At 36.2% G+C, this 16,799-nt stretch overlaps 1 protein-coding gene across 1 annotated transcript in view; it reads right to left on the bottom strand.

Moving 5' to 3' along the window:
- The window catches only part of LOC106087134 (uncharacterized), a 395,564-nt gene that overhangs the window by 20,373 nt on the left and 358,392 nt on the right, over positions 1–16,799 (bottom strand). The window contains exon 6 of the mRNA XM_013252063.2: positions 12,746–12,914. Within this exon, the coding sequence (XP_013107517.2) occupies positions 12,746–12,914 (169 nt within the window). The remainder of the gene's footprint in view (positions 1–12,745; positions 12,915–16,799) is intronic.

Below are 16,799 nucleotides of genomic sequence, written 5' to 3' on the forward strand. Positions count from 1 at the left end.
GTTATGAAAATTGAAGTTTGAAATTTCTTCACGGATCTCTCAAGGTGAAAATTTTGAGTTGCTTAGATTTGTTCCCTTATTTTACATATCAAAACAAAAGCAGTAAAAAATATTCCCCAATTATACATAGGAATGGTGTCATGTATGTTCTACCAAGTTCCTAGTTTGAAAGACGAGTGGTTTTTAAGTTGGGATAGACCAGTACATTCACAATTTTGAGCCATTTGAACTCACATGTAAATGATCACACCAAGTGTATAAACATGATTTGAATCATGTGTGCAAACTATTTACAAGCCCATGAGCTTATGATCTTTTGCACGCACACAACAATGGGGAATATTATGTGTGTATTTGTGCACCATTGTTTTGATTCGTGTTTGATCAGTGAAAACTCTATTCTGAACCACTGTCTGTTTGCACATGTGAATCTATTGAAGGCTCAATGGCTATTTGTTTTATTCATCATTGATTTTTGTTATGTTACAATTTAACATTTACTGTTGTTGTTGTTGATTTTTGTTTTTAAGCATGGGTCATTTCTATGCATGACGATATGTGCGGTGGCTCTTGCCAGAATATCCTTATAACCAACAATACAAGTCCATATATGCCATTAACTCTGTAGCCTCTTGGGTACAAATGACGTGGATTATTGCTCTCCATACAATTCGAGCGCAATTGAGTACCAGCAGGCATAATCATCATAATGAACGGATATAATAATCATTATTGACATCTTTGTAATTTATTTTTGCACAAACACATTTGCAATAAAGAAAAATAAACCAAAACAGCCAATGCTAAAAATATGTATAAAATTGTATATATTTAAGTAAATATGCTTGATTGGAAGAAGTAAACAATTTTGACCATTTCATATAAGTTAAAAATTTTAGTACTCAAATTTTCATAGATAATTTGATTTTTGTTGAATTTTCCAAAATAAAGAAAAAATATTGATTTTGCAACATTTTTAGTTTTTATTGAATTTTTATAGAAAAAGATTTTTATCGAATTTTTTAGAAAATTAGAATTTTGTCAAATATTCATAGAAAATTAGATTTTTCGAATTTTTATAGATTTTTATCGAATTTTCATTGAAAATTAGAATTTTATCGAATTTTTATCGAATTTTTTTCATCGAAAATGTATTTTTATCGAATTTTCATAAAAATTGGATTTTTTACCGAATTTTCACAAAAAAATTGATATTTATCGAATTTTCATAGAAAATTTGATTTTTTATCGAATTTTCATAGACAAATTTATTTTTATCGAATTTTCATAGAAAAATGGATTTTTTTATCGAATTTCATAGAAAATTTAATTTATTTTTTATTGAATTTTCATAACTCATTTGATTTTAATCGAATTTTCATAAAAAAATTGATTTCTATCGAATTTTTATAAAAAATTTGATTTTTTTCGAATTTTTATAGAAAATTAGATTTTTATCGAATATTCATAGAAAATTTGATTTTTTAATCGATTTTTCATAAAAAAATTGATTTTTATCCAATTTTCATAATAAATTTATTTTTTTTATCGAATTTACATAGAAAATTAGATTTTTATCGACTTTTCATAGAAAATTGGATGTTTTATCGAATTTTTATAAAAAATTAGATTTTTATGGAATTTTCATAGAAAATCGAATTTTCGTAGAAAATTGGATCTGTATCGAATTTCATAGAAAATTTAATTTTTATCAATTTTCATAGAAATTTGATTTTTATCGAAATTTAATAGAAAATTTGATTTTCATCCAATTTTCATTGAAAATTAAATTTTTTTCGAATTTTCATAATAAATTTATTTATTTTTATCAAATTTACATAGAAAATTAAATTTTTATCGAATTTTCATAGAAAATTGGATTTTTTTTTATCGAATTTTCTTAGAAATTTGATATTTATCGAATTTTCATAGAAAATTAGATTTTTATCGAATTTTCATAGAAAATTTGATTTCTTATTGAATTTTCATAGAAAATTTGATTTTTATCGAATTTTTAAAGATCTTCATGATTTTTATTGAGTTTTCATAGAAAATTTGATTTTTATCGAATTTCCGTAGAAAATTAGATTTTTATCGAATTTTCATAGAAAATTTGATTTTTATCGAATATTCATAGAAAATTTGATTTTAATGGAATTTTCATAGAAAATAGAAAATTTAATTTTTATCGATTTTGATTTGTATCGAAGTTTCATAGAAAATTGGATTTTTTTATCGAATTTTCATAGAAAATTTGATTTGTATAGAATTTTCATAGAAAATTGGATTTTTATCAAATTTTCATACAAAATTTGATTTTTATCGAATTTTCATAGAAAATTAGATTATCGAATTTTCATAGAAAATAAATTTTTATCGAATTTTCATAGAAAATTTGATTTTTTTCGAATTTTCATAAAAAATTAAATTTTTATCGAATTTTCATAGAAAATTAGATTTTTATCGAATTTTCATAGACATCGAATTTTCATAAAAAAATTGATTTTTATCGAGTTTTCATAAAAAAATTTATTGTTTATAGAATTTTCATAGAAAATAAGATTTTTATCGAATTTTCATAGAAAATTTGATTTTTATCGAATTTTCATAGAAAATTTGATTTTTATCGAATTTTCAGAAACGTTCTTTGCAAATGGAAAAGGAAAGCCAGAGATAGCAACACACACCATCCACTATGGGACGCATTTCGTCTTTTGTTAGAAGACTTTTCAACCATATTAGGTGTGGTGGTTTCAAGGACCGTGCGTTGGTATCGTATTAATTGCGAAATCGCCTCTATGATAGAATTACCACATTAACCGCGCTCGACAACCCTGTCTATTAGCTGTACTTCTTCCCAATGCATGTGTTTTTGTGTAAAGATAAATTTTTTTTCTGCGACAATTACACTACTTTCATGGTATACATGATTCTGTGCATCTGTTGGAAGTTGTATTAATGGCTTCGAACGCCAGACAACGGCAATGGCTTTCGCTGCTGCTCCGTGTGCTCAGGTTTGAATCCTGGCCGGGCTCTGCCGAATTTTTATACCCTCCACCATAGGATGGGGGTATACCAATTTCGTCGTTCTGTTTGTAACACCTCGAAATAGGCGTCTAAGACCCTATAAAGTATATATATTCTTGATCATCATGATATTTTTGAAAGTCTCACATTCAGAAGCGTACTGAGAAGTCTCACAGATGTTGGGTTCTATGTAGACGGGTCGTAGGTTCGAAATTGGGCCTGAATCCGAGGATAGTCCACTGGATCTACAGGAGCGTGATTTGACCAATACTTACTTACCACCTTAGTAGTTTGGTGGACTGCTATGGAGAAAAAGTGCAACATAAGGACCATGCAACAGGTTCAGAGAACATGTTGTCTTGGCATAGGCGGAGCGATGAGGACAACTGGAGACATACAGCCACTGCGGCTATGAGACTTAAGGCGATGGGAGAATGGATTGAGGTTGGGAGCAACTCATACCTTAGCGGTATAATAGAGACGACGAGGCTATTACTGAAAGGAAGTAAGAAGGAGGTCAGTATAGCTAATGGTATCATAACGAAACACATAGGACTACGAGCTCACTTATGTAAAATCGGTGCGGCAAGTGATAGCTTGTGTAGAGCATGCGGGGAAGATGATGAGACGTTGGAGCACATCCTTTGTCATTGCCCGGCTTCGCGTCTAACAGATACCGGCACTTAGGTGGGGACACAATGACAGTCATATCAGGTGCGGAACCGATTATCCCAATTGGCCGAAATTTTGCACAGTGAATTCCACTTTCGTCTCCAACAGCCATACCAAGTTTGGTCCCAATCGGTTCATAATTTGGTATAGCTCAAATCTTCTAGCAATTTTTATCCATTTGTTTGTATATAAAGATATATCGGCCAAAGAACTTGACAAATGCGATTCATGGTGGAGGGTATATAAGATTCGGTCCAGCTTATTTTTTCATTTCATGAACACTTTAGCTGTTATTAAAACATTTTTAAGCTATTTAAATTTGAAATGGAAAAATGTTTCCTTAACGCTTTTCAAACCTTTAATAAACAAGCCAAGGCTTATCGTTTTAGATCTATTTATTATAAACGAGAAAGATATTATACATCCTTTGGACACATCTGGAATATCCTGCATGTGATAAACTAATATCCTCTCTTTACCTGGGGAAAGAATCTATGGAAACTTATCTTAATAATATTTGTTGGGGGTTTCCTAGCATGTCTTAATGCCAATATGCGCTTTATGCATATGTTGCCACAAAATGAAAGCAAAATGTACATAAAAACTATGCACCATGACACGAAGGACTTCAATAAACTTCAGATATTAACATATATCTACATGTGTGCCTGTTTGTTCAGATATTTATGTTGAAGGAAATAAAAAAGTGTGTTCTCGTATGTGTGTGTTCACCATACTGAAACTGACAACATATAGGAGAGAAGAATAAAAAAAAACAACTAAGGAACATCATAACCACATAAACTGTAATGGAAAATACCACAAAACCGACACACTTAAGCCACCGCCACCACTCATACCCAGCTTTGTATAACTTTATGAACCATTTTTTATGAACTTTACACTATGATGTGGGGTATTATAGATTAGCGTATTGGTTAGTACCTCCAGCCGACTAAGATTTTATCCCCGATTCGATTTAGAAATGACGGTCAACTCCGTACTTTCTAGAAAAAATAGAATTATATGATAAGGAGGATTTTTCATGTTCAAGTCGAACTAGCTAACAATGATTTATATATTAGGTTGCCCAAAAAGTAATTGGGGATTTTTTAAAGGAAAGTAAATGCATTTTTAATAAAACTTAGAATGAACTTTAATCAAATATACTTTTTTTACACTTTTTTCTAAAGCAAGCTAAAAGTAACAGCTGATAACTGACAGAAGAAAGAATGCAATTACAGAGTCACAAGCTGTGAAAAAATTTGTCAACGCCGACTATATGAAAAATCCGCAAGTACTTTTTGGGCAACCCAATAGCTCAAATGTACACCAAAATTCCTATTCTTTAAGTTATTCTTCAACCTATCCAAAATCTTTGTTTTTTAAAACAATGCTAATGCAATTTTAGCTTCTTAGTGCGAGGCATTTGATAAAACTTTCAGAGCAGAGTAGGGAAAAATACAGTCTTCACTGCCTGTTATTTTATTTCATGTCGCTTCTACTACCACAATCATCATCTCTACTTTAAATCGTCTCATGTCAAGTTTTAAAATAATGTTCATAATAACCTTACTCTCCTTATGTTTTGAGTGTGTGGTAAGCACAACATTTACGCATACTTAAGGATAGAGGTATGTGGATGTGTCTGCATAAAGTGAAGCGCGAATATCCTGCTTAGCTAGAAGTTCAGTTCGATGAGTTTCAAACCGTTCCACTTTTGTATGCGAGTAATTTCTTTCTCCTTTTGCGTTGAAGGACATGAGAAACAACATGAAGTAAATATTGAAATATTATCATAAATTATGGGAAATTTTCACGATTTTGGTATGCATAAAGAACACTTTGTATGGAGAATTGAATGTCATATATCAAGATGGCGGACAATGCTTAGAACAAAGACGGAAAATATGAGATATTCAAAAAAAAAAAACAAGCAAAAACGCGTTATCCTCGGCTGGGCCGAATCTTGTACACTCTCCAACTTGAATCGAATCTGTCAAGTTCTTTGAATGGTTTCGCTTTATAGGCAAAACCTAATGGGAGATGATAAAAAGAAATCACCATTCAATTTTTTATACCCACCACCATAGGATGGGGTATACTAATCTAGTCATTCCGTTTGTAACACCTCGAAATATTGATCTGCGACCCCATAAAGTATATATATTCTGAATGCTGTCGACATTCTGATTCGATCTAGCCATGTCCGTCCGTCCGTCAGTCGAAATCACGATAGCGGTCAAAATCGTAAAGCTGCCCGCTTAAAATTTTGCACAGATATTAAGTATTGATGTAGGTCGTTGGGGATTGCAAATGGGCCATATCGCTTCAGATTTGGATACAGCTTCCATATAAACTGAACTCCCGATTTGACTTCTTGAGCACCTGGGAGCCTAAATTTTCATCCGACTTGACACAGATATTAAAGGTCAAAGCATTCTATGACCTTTAATATCTGTGTCAAGCACGATCCAAAATCGGTCTATATCCTTATATAGCTCCCATACAAACCGATCTCCCGATTTGATTTCTTGAATTTTGCATATGGTGTTCCCTTACGACTTTCAACACTGTGTCAAGAGCAGTCCAAATCGGTCAAGAACCTTATGTAGCTCTCACCGATCTCCCGATCTGACTTCTTGAGCTCCTGGAAGCCAAAATTTCCATCCGATTTGGCTGAAATCGTTTGCTTAGTGTTCTGTTATGACTTCCAACAACTGCGTTTAGTATGGTCCAAATCGGTCCATAACAAGATATAGCTCCAATATAAACCGGTCTCCCGATAAGATTTGCGCCCTCTAGAGGCTAAATGGCAGCTCTGTCAGGTTATGTAATGATGTGAACCGAACTTTGCAGAGTTGTTGAAAGTCATAACAAAACACTTCATGCACAATTTCAGCCATATCGGATGAGAAAGTCGCCCTCTAATGGCTCAAGAATTCAAGATCCAAGATCAGTTTATATAACAGCTACACCGGGTTAAGGACCGATTTGAACCATACTTAGCAGATAAGATTTGCGCCCTCTAGAGGTTTAATGGCAGCTGTATCAGGTTATGTAACGATTTAAACCGGACTTTGCAGAGTTGTTGAAAGTCATAACAAAACACTTCATGCACAATTTCAGCCATATCGGATGAGAATTGCGCCCTCTAGTGGCTCAAGAATTCAAGATCCAAGATCAGTTTATATGGCATCGAGGTTAAGGACCGATTTGAACCATACTTATCAGTGTTGTTGGAAGTCATAACAAAATATGTCATGCTAAAATTTCAGCCAAATCGGATGCGAATTGCGCCCTCTAGAGGCGTAATAAGTCAAGATCCCAGATCGCTTTATATGGCAGCTATGTCAGTTTATGTACCGATTTGAACCATACTTAGCAAAGTTTTTGGAAGTCATAACATAACACTTCATGCACAATTTCAGCTAAATCGGCAAGGAATTGCGCGCTCTAGAGGCTTAATAAGTCAAGATTCCAGATCGGTTTATATGGCAGCTATATCAGATTATGTAGAGTTTTGAACCCTCCGTCTTACCCCAAAAGCACTACCCAAAAATAAAAGTGGACCGATCGGGATAATATTGTATTCAAATGAAAGGTATTCGAGATTAGAGTACGAATTTCGTAATAAAAGTTGGGTCCAAGTACCTGGGGGACCGCCCCAGTACCAAAACCCCTTAAAATAGGTTTATTTGACGATCATGACAATATGGGACTCAAATGAAAGGTATTCGGGAGTAGATTACGAACATGGTCAGAAAGTAGGAATAGGCTTTATAATTTATTGATAATGGAAGGGGGCGGACTCTTCACCGATATCCCAAAAACACCAGCCAAAATCAAAAGTGGACCGATAAGGACAATATGGGTATCAAATGAAAAGTATGCGGGAGTAGATAACGAATCTGGTATACAAATTCATGTCGAAGTATAGGGGATCATCGCACCCCTACAAAAACGCCCATAATGGGCACATTAGTCAATCACGGATATATAGGTCTCGGTTTGTTTGTTCCGTATAGACTGAAAAACGGCAGAACCGATTTTCCCATATCATGTAGGTTGGTCGGGAAGGAAACACAGGCTATATAACTTTTCGGTATCGAAAGGGGGACGCACTCTCTCCATTATGCCAAAAACACAACCCAAAATCAAAAGTGGACCGATAGGGACAATATAGGTATCAAATGAAAGGTATTGAAGAATATATAGGAGAGAAGAATACGAATATAGTATAAAAATTTGAGTCTAAGTTCCCATAGGGCCACCCCAACCCCAAAACTCTCCCAAACGGACATATTGGACGTTAATTTCAATATGGGGCTCAAATGAAAGTTATGCGGGTGTAAATTTAGAATCTGGCATACAAAATCTTATCAAAGTATAGGGGGTCACGGTACCCCTCAAAAACGACGTTAGTCCCATTATGACTATATGATACTAGGTTGAACCGATTTTCCTAAAATTTTCATACATTGCGTACATTTGTCTGTAAGGAAACATAAGTTATATAATTTTAAGATATCGGGTGGAGGGGGACCCTACCTCTTTCCCCAAAAACGCCACCCATATCCGAAAGTGGTCCGATGGGCACAATAAGGGTATCAAATACAAGGTATTGGAGACCAAAAAACGAATATGGTATTAAAGTTTGGGTCCAAATGACAATATGGGGCTCAAATCATATTTGAGTCGAAATGTCTGAGGTGCCATCCCTCCTCTAATGAGAACATTACCACACATCAATGAGTGCTTTCCGATTCAAGTTTCAATGATAAGGGATCTTTTTTTATAGCCGAGTCCGAACGGCGTCTCGCAGTGCAACACCTCTTTGGGGAACATTTTTTAAATGACCATGCATGGCATTGTAGAAATGTCGCCAACATAAAACACCCCTTTTTCCGATAGTCTCGCCAGAATTCGAACGCGTTCAGCTTCATAGGCTACAATGGCACGAATTCGATATACGCATTCATGGCGAAGTGTCCTCACCCTTAAATGATATAAGAGAGTTAAAGAAGACGCAGCGCAGCGGGCCCGGTTCGGCTAGATATATTTGTGAAAAATTTCAAGCGTCTAGCTTTTCTCCTTCGAAAGTTAGCGTACTTTCGACAGACGGACGGACATGGCTAGACTGACTTAAAATGTTATGACGATCAAGAATATGTATTCTTCATGCCTTAGACGTATATTTCGAGGTGTTACAAACGGAATGTACCCTCCCCATCCTATGGTGGAGGGTATAAAAATTGGTAATTGATAAGGTCCACTCCAGAAACTTTGAATCTTGCACGGTGATGGTTTCGTTGTCGGCCCCCAGTCCGTTAGCCTGTTTTGGGATCCTGTCACTACACAGTTTCATCTCTTAATATGAGGACCTTACCCATCCTAGTCCCGCCAATGTTGAAAAAGACATCATTGGTTCCGCAGAACGCCATGCCTTTAGTCTTAGCAAAACTTGTTACAGAGACACGGTCAATGCCCACCACAAGGAAAGTTCCTACCTGTGGAGGACCTCCTATATCTACGCCATCCGCTCTTTAACCAGCGATGGTGCTGTAGAATCTTACCGACTTCGATTAATATGCAGGTCCCAATATATGTTCGTCTGATTTGAACTAATATTGACATAATGGGATCAATTGTCAACCGATCATTATGATGTTTGAAACATGGCAAAAATCTCACTAGTAGGTTTTGGGTATGTTATAATCGGCCTTCCTGATTTTTGTCTTCTCTTACTTCCATTGGGTTCATTGCTTAACTGAAGATACGAATTATCTTATATATAAAATTCAATTTATGTTTGTTTGTTCTCACAGATGGTGCACAATGACCCCGTGGTGAAAATGGGGTACTACATTTTTTGATATATGAAGGGGGGCGGACCCTCCCTCTTACCCTAATTTTCAGAAACGCCAGATTTCGGAGATTGTTGGTGTGATTTAAGCGAAATTTTGCGTGCTTTCATAAAGTACCATAAAAATAAAAATTTTGTATCTAAATTTCGGATGGGGTACCGAGGGGGGCTGCCCCACCCTAAAACCTACAAAACATATATTTAGACCAATCACGACAATATGGGACTCAAATGAAAGGTAATTAAGATTAGAAAACTTATCTGATATCCAATTGTCGGACCAAGTGTAAGGGGTCCACTCCAAGCCCCAAAACACCCCTAAATCGGACATATTTACCGACCATGGCAATATGGGACTCAAATGAAAGGTATTTGCGAGTAGAATACGAATCTGATATCCGAATGTGGTACCACGTTTCTGGGGGTCCACCCCTTTCCCAAAACACCCCCCAAACAGGACTTATTTAATGACCATGGGAATATGGGGCTTAAATAAAAGGTATTTTAGTATAGAATTCGAATCTGATATCCAAATATGAGACCAAGTTTTTGGGGGGCCGTCTCTCCCCAAAAACATTTCCCAAAGGGGACAAATTTACGACCATAGCAATATGGGGCTCAAATGAAAGGTCTTAGGGAGCAAAGCACAAATCTGATATCAATGTACGGGAAAAGTATGTATGGGGCCACTCCACCCCCACAACACCACCAACCCCCAAAACACCCCTAAATCGGATATATTTACCGATCATGACAATATGGGACTCAAATGAAAGGTATTTGCGAGTAGAATACGAATCTGGTATCCAAATGTGGGGCCACGTTTCTGGGGGTTGACCCCTTTCCCAAAAAACCCCCCAAATAGGACTTATTTACTGACCCTGGGAATATGGGTCTTAAATAAAAGGTATTTAAGTGTAGAATTAGAATCTGATATCCAAATATGGGACCAAGTGTTTGGGGGGCAGCCTCTCCCCAAAAACCTCCCCCAAAGGGGACAAATTTACGACCATAGCCATATGGGGCTCAAATGAAAGGTATTTGAGAGTAAAGCTCGAATTTGATATCAATATTCGGGAAAAGTCTCTATGGGGCAACCCCACCCCCCCAAAACACCACCCAAATAGTAAGTATTTTCTGACTTTTGCAATATGTGGCTCAAATAAGAAGGTTTTTAAAGTGGAACACGAATCCGATATATATTTTCAAGGCCAACTCACTAAGTGGCCGCCCATCCCACAAAACACCCCCCAAGCCGGTCAATTTTACCAACTATGGAAATATGGGGCTCAAATTAAAGGTATTTGGGAGTAGACCACGTATCTGATATCAAAATTAGGGGCCAACTATCTAACGGACGTCCCACCACCATAACAACCCTCAAATAGGACATATTTGCTCACCAAGACAATTTGGGTTTTATAGAGAGTGGAACTAAATATTCATAGTTTTTAGGGCCAATACCCCAAACCGGACATATTTGCTGACTTTTGCAATAAGGAGTTTAAATGAAATTAGAAAACGAATCTATCGGACGTCCCACCATCATAACAACCCCCAAATAGGACGTATTTGCTCACCAAGACAATTTGGGTCTTATAGAGAGTGAAACTAAATATTAATAGTTTTTAGGGCCAATACCTCAAACCGGACAAATTTGCTGACTTTTGCAATAAGGAGTTTAAGTGAGATAAGAAAACGAATTTGATATCCAATTTTGAGGCCAATGGCAATATGGGGTTTAAATAAATGACATATAGATATATGAGAATAGAGCACGTTGCTGATATATTTCCAGGGCTAAGAGTATGGGGGACCACCCCAATCCCCAAAAAACCCCCAAATCGGACATATTTACCGACCAATGTGGAGCTTAAATGAAAGATATTAGGGGGTAGAGCAAGTATTGATACCCATTTTCGGGACCAATTTTCTGGGGGTCCACCCCCTTCCCAAAAATACCCCACAAATAGCAATTTTTTAGTGACCATCGCAATATGGTGCTCAAATAAATGTATTTGGGAGTAGAATACGAATTTGATATCCAAATGTAGGACCATATATTTAGGGCATCACCCCTTTCCCAAAACACCCTCAAAGGGAAACAATTTTTCGACCATGCCAATATCTGGCTCAAATGAAAGGTATTTGAGATTAGAAAACGAATTTAATAACCTATTTTTTGGGCCATGTGTTTGGGGGCGCCTCATCCTGTAAACTCCTCTTAAGCCAATGGCAATATGGGGTTTAAATAAATGGTATTTGAGAGAAGAGCACGATTCTGATATTTTTTCAGGGCCAAGTATCTGGGGGACCACCTCTCCCCCAAAAACACCACTAAATCAGACATCATAGAATATCGGGCTGAAATGAAATATTTTAAGAATGGAGTACACCTTACATCCAAACTTAAATTCGTAGACCAATAAAAATTATGTGGGATTCAGATAAAGGCACTTATATTGTTAAACTGTTGGTCAATTTTGCATGGTATTTCATAAAAAGATCTTCGAAAATAAATATTCCAAGGACACTCTTGTTCCATATAAAGTAAAAGAAGACGCAGCGGAGCGAGCCAGGGTCAGCTACTTTTATACAAAACTTCTTACAAACTCAAATTAGAGTTTGAGAGGAGTTTCAACCGGAGCTACTTTTCAGGTGCCTTTTATTTTTTGTATTATGTAAAACTGGTAAAAAAATATGTAAAAAATATATAAAAACCTTATAAAAGTTTATATGACTTTTTAACTACATATATTCTACGCAGTATTCAAAGATATCTGCATAAGAAATTTATTTTCTTCGAAATAATGCATAAACAAAGGAAGCATTGTTTGATTTTATTGGCAACATTACCTTACAGAAAAGCTTTTTTAATCAATTTCATTTGTATAGAAATTTTGTAAAATATTTGTTTTTGTGTTATGTTATTTGTTGCCAGATAAGACACCACTATGCTATCGACACTTATTTGCATACAAGTACAATATATATTGAGGCAACAAATTTTTATTGCTTTTGTTTGTGAGATAACCCCCGAGATAATAAACAATAAATTTTATGGGTGTTTAGGAGCAGTTATTACTGTTGTTCTTCTTCTGGTTCATCGTTTTTATTCAAAATAAGGTAAAGAAAAAATGTTTTTTTTTTATCAAAAAAAAAATTCTTTAGCTCACTTACCATCAACAATGTGTACCCTCACCGATGTAGGATTTGCATTGGAGGGCGTACACGTATAGAGTCCAGAATCCTGTTGTATGGCTTTCTGCACCAGTAAACGACTTGTAGTTAGGACACCCTTTTCCGTAACTAATGATATACCGCCACGTGGTGAATCAAAATTTATGACCTGTTACCGGATGTGCGAAGGTATTAAAAAACGAGTAACCATGAAAGACAAGAAAGAACGAAAAAAAGAAACACATCAAAAGTCAATGTTAAGATCATGAAACAACAATGAAGGCCTGTAGGTGGATAGTACAAATGAACGCTAAATTGAAATAAAAATTATGAATGACTTCTAAAGAAAACAGCAACAACAACAACAACACCAAACAGTAGTTCAAGAAAGTTCAACATTTGAATTTCATTACTGTTATATCCTCAATATCAATATCTATGACTTTTTTGGGAGCGACCTTTCTTTAGTTTTTTTTTGGAGGTTGGGGATCTAGGGTGAGGGTTTAGATTATTTGTATTGGATATTATGTAAATTTTATTATGGGACAAAAACAGCAATACTTTGTCACATGTAAACGTTATGTAGCATGTAAGTTGGAGACCATTTCCGACATACTATGGGCAATTTTTATTATTTACGTTGACATTTTATTTGGGCATTCATTTTTTGCATTCTCACTCTTCTTGTTTGTACCGGATATGGGGAAACAATAAGGTGTCCCTAGTCATGCTGTATACGAGGATAGTTTAAACAAGTAAAAAGGCATTAAGTTCGGCCGGATACCACCTAGGGTATATATAAACCCCCTTTCGTCACAATCCGATGAAAATCGGATTACTTATGCACCAAATTTCGGCACGGGCATTGAGTGGTCTTATAAATATAAGTCACTGTTGAATTTTGTATTTCAAACTTCAACAAAATTAGGTAATAAATAAAATTTTTAAGAGCTACAGACCCTTAACCGGCATATCGGTCTATATGAAAGCTATATCTAAATTTAGTTCTATTTTTATCATATTTGGGTCGGATGGCGGGTGGCCTAAAACTATTCACTGTTTCAAATTTCAGTAAAATTGGATAAAAAATAATGCTTTTATAGGCCTCAGACCCTTTATAGGGAGATCGATCTATATGGAAGCTATATCTAAATATAGTCCGACCCAACTCATATTTAGGGCGGATATCGGGGGACCTAAAAATACCCGCTGTCTCAAATTTCAGCGAAATCGGGTAATAAATAGGGCTTTTATGGGCTTTAGACCCTTAATCGGGAGATCGGTCTATATGGCAGCTATATCTAAATATAGTCCGATCTGAACCATATTTTGGTCAGATGTTGGTAGGCCTAAAGCTACCTACTGTATTAAATTTCAGCGAAATCCGATAAAAAATAAAGCTTTTATGGGCTTTAGACCCCTTATCGGGAGATCGGTCTATACGGCAGCTATATCTAAATATAGCCCGATCTGTACCATATTTGGGTCAGATGTTGAAAGCCCTAAAATTACTCACTGTTTTAAATTTCAGCAAAATCGGATAAAAAATTAAGTTTTTATGGGTATTAGACCCTTTATAGGAAAATCGGTCTATATAGCAGCTATATCCAAATATGGTCCGATTTGGACCGTTCAAGAACTTAACCAGCGTGCATCAAATAGACTTATCTGTGCCAAATTTTAGCTCAATATCTCAATTTTTGAAGCCTGTAGAGTGATTACAACAGACGGATAGACGTACAGACACACGGACATCGTTAAATCGTCTTAGAATTTTACGACGATCCGAAATATATATACTTTGTAGGGTCGGAAATTGATATTTCGATGTGTTGCAAATGGAATGATTATCCTATGGTTGTGCGTATAAAAATAGCCATGACAAATGTCCCAACTAGAAGATTAAGTTAAAAATGTGTTTCCACTTGGTTTTCTGTTTCTTCTAAGCAAGGCGAAAGATCCAATTCCTTGCAAATACGAGGATGTTTTGTTAGTATCAAAACTCACTTCGATATGTACGTTACGATATAGTTTTCTAGAGGCAGCAAAATTTGAGCTCACAATATCCAGAATTAAATTCCCCTTGGGTTCGATTAAGAATTGGAACACACGTACTTTCTGTTGAATTTCTAAAAGTTCAAACATAGCGTAGAGGTGAGCTTGTCAGCCTAAGAAGCTAAACGCCCGGGTTCGAATCCTGGCGAGAATATCAGAAGAAATTATCACCGGTGGTTTTCCCCTCCTAATGCTGGCATCATTTGTGAGGTACAGTACCATTTGCAGCCATGTAAAACCTTCTCTACATAGTGTTCGAACTGCGGCACACCGTTCGGACACGGTTATAAAAAGGAGGCCCCTCATCATTGAACTTGAATCGGAAAGCTCTCATTGATATGAGAGCAGTTTGCCCCTGATCCTTAATGAAATGTTAATGGTCAAATTTGCATATTGTAACTCGGAAAGGGAGGATTTCATAAGCTGAGGTTTTGAATGTCAACCGGTCTTCCTGGCTTAACCATTCTGGAAGGTCAATACTGGGGCAAAAAGTAACTAAACCGACACATCTTTCATTTTAATACCCTCCACCATAGGATGGGTGTATACTAATTTCGTCATTCTGTTTGTAACTCCTCCAAATATTCGTCTAAGACCCCATAGAGTATATATATTCTTAATCGTCTTACTTACTTTAATTGGCCATGACAGAATATTTGTTCCACTAGCCGAACGTAGAATAACGTTCCAAGCGCCTCGATCTTCTGCGCTCATTCTAAAATCTCGGACACCAAGTTTCGAGGTGCTTCCCACAACTTGATGTTGCCTATAAAAGACTTCTTTGCTGGAGCTTCTTCATCCATTCTGACAACAACGCAGCCGTTGTATTTTGATGCGTGTAACTTTGCTATAGTCGTCATACAGCTCATGCAGCTCGTGATTCATACGTCGCCTATATTCTCACAACAAGCCGATTACTGGCTTAGGTGTATGTCCACAGTGGCATGGGGAGGATGAATATCCGCCCCTTCTTATCCTCAACCTTACCTTACCTAACCAAGACAGACAGAACTGCTGCGGTGGTGTAAGCAGACTATAGCTTGTGGTTTGCTTCTGAAACCTTGAAGAGTAAAGTAAGGATTAAAGGCTCCACTAACCCATCGGTCCTTAGGGGAAGACCGATCCCATCTTATCATCACAAACCTGCCATTTGCATAGGCAATCGGTCTTCTCTGGCAAAAACAAATAGGTCGCTCGAAATGGTCGAAAAATAAAAGGCTCCTTGCTCTGAGAGAGACTTGGTGCGACGGGATGTGCGAGAGACAATGGGCTTGACATGAACCCCGGGAGCTGAGAATTTTCAGGGTAGTTGCCTTGGATTAAGTAGTACAGCCGCTCTCACTTCACAGCCTCCAACTCTAGGCCATCTATTTTCCATTGCACTTGGGGCCTTCTCTCAAAAAATTAGCTTATATGTGGCAAGTTGATCTAACCTTAATATTAAAATATAGAGTAAAGTGTTGCAATTGTCGCCACCTACCCTATAAGACTTGATTAGCTGAGTGACTATGGTGTAGGTAACAATTTCTTAAGTTACTGCCTTCAGCAAAATTATTATCTATCCTCGTACCTTGCCACCTTGATCTTCAACACTCTGTAGGAAAAAATATATGGTATGGGATATAGAACTTGACACATACCCTTATCACTTTAGTAATCACATACATTTGTTTAGCAACATGTCATCTTTTTATGACACTTATGATGTAGTCGTACTCATAGCTGTGTGACCAAATATTCTCTTTTAGCGCATTGTGAGGTTTCCAAAAAGGTCTCGCAATGATTTGTTGATTTAAGGTGAGTGTGGGAGAATGCGATTTTTGTTTTACCCTTACTACTTCAGAAGACAAAAAAGAAAAAAAAACCCAAGAAAGTTGCAGGACATTTCTTCGAAATATGTGTATTTTAGGTGTACCCTCCGAACAGAAAAAAAAAAACAAATCTAAGGGTCTTCTGTGTCTGGTTTGAAAGTAATAAACGAATAGCTTTTGAAATACAC

Source organism: Stomoxys calcitrans, chromosome 4 (assembly GCF_963082655.1).
Source record: "Stomoxys calcitrans chromosome 4, idStoCalc2.1, whole genome shotgun sequence".
Lineage (NCBI taxonomy): Eukaryota > Metazoa > Arthropoda > Insecta > Diptera > Muscidae > Stomoxys > Stomoxys calcitrans.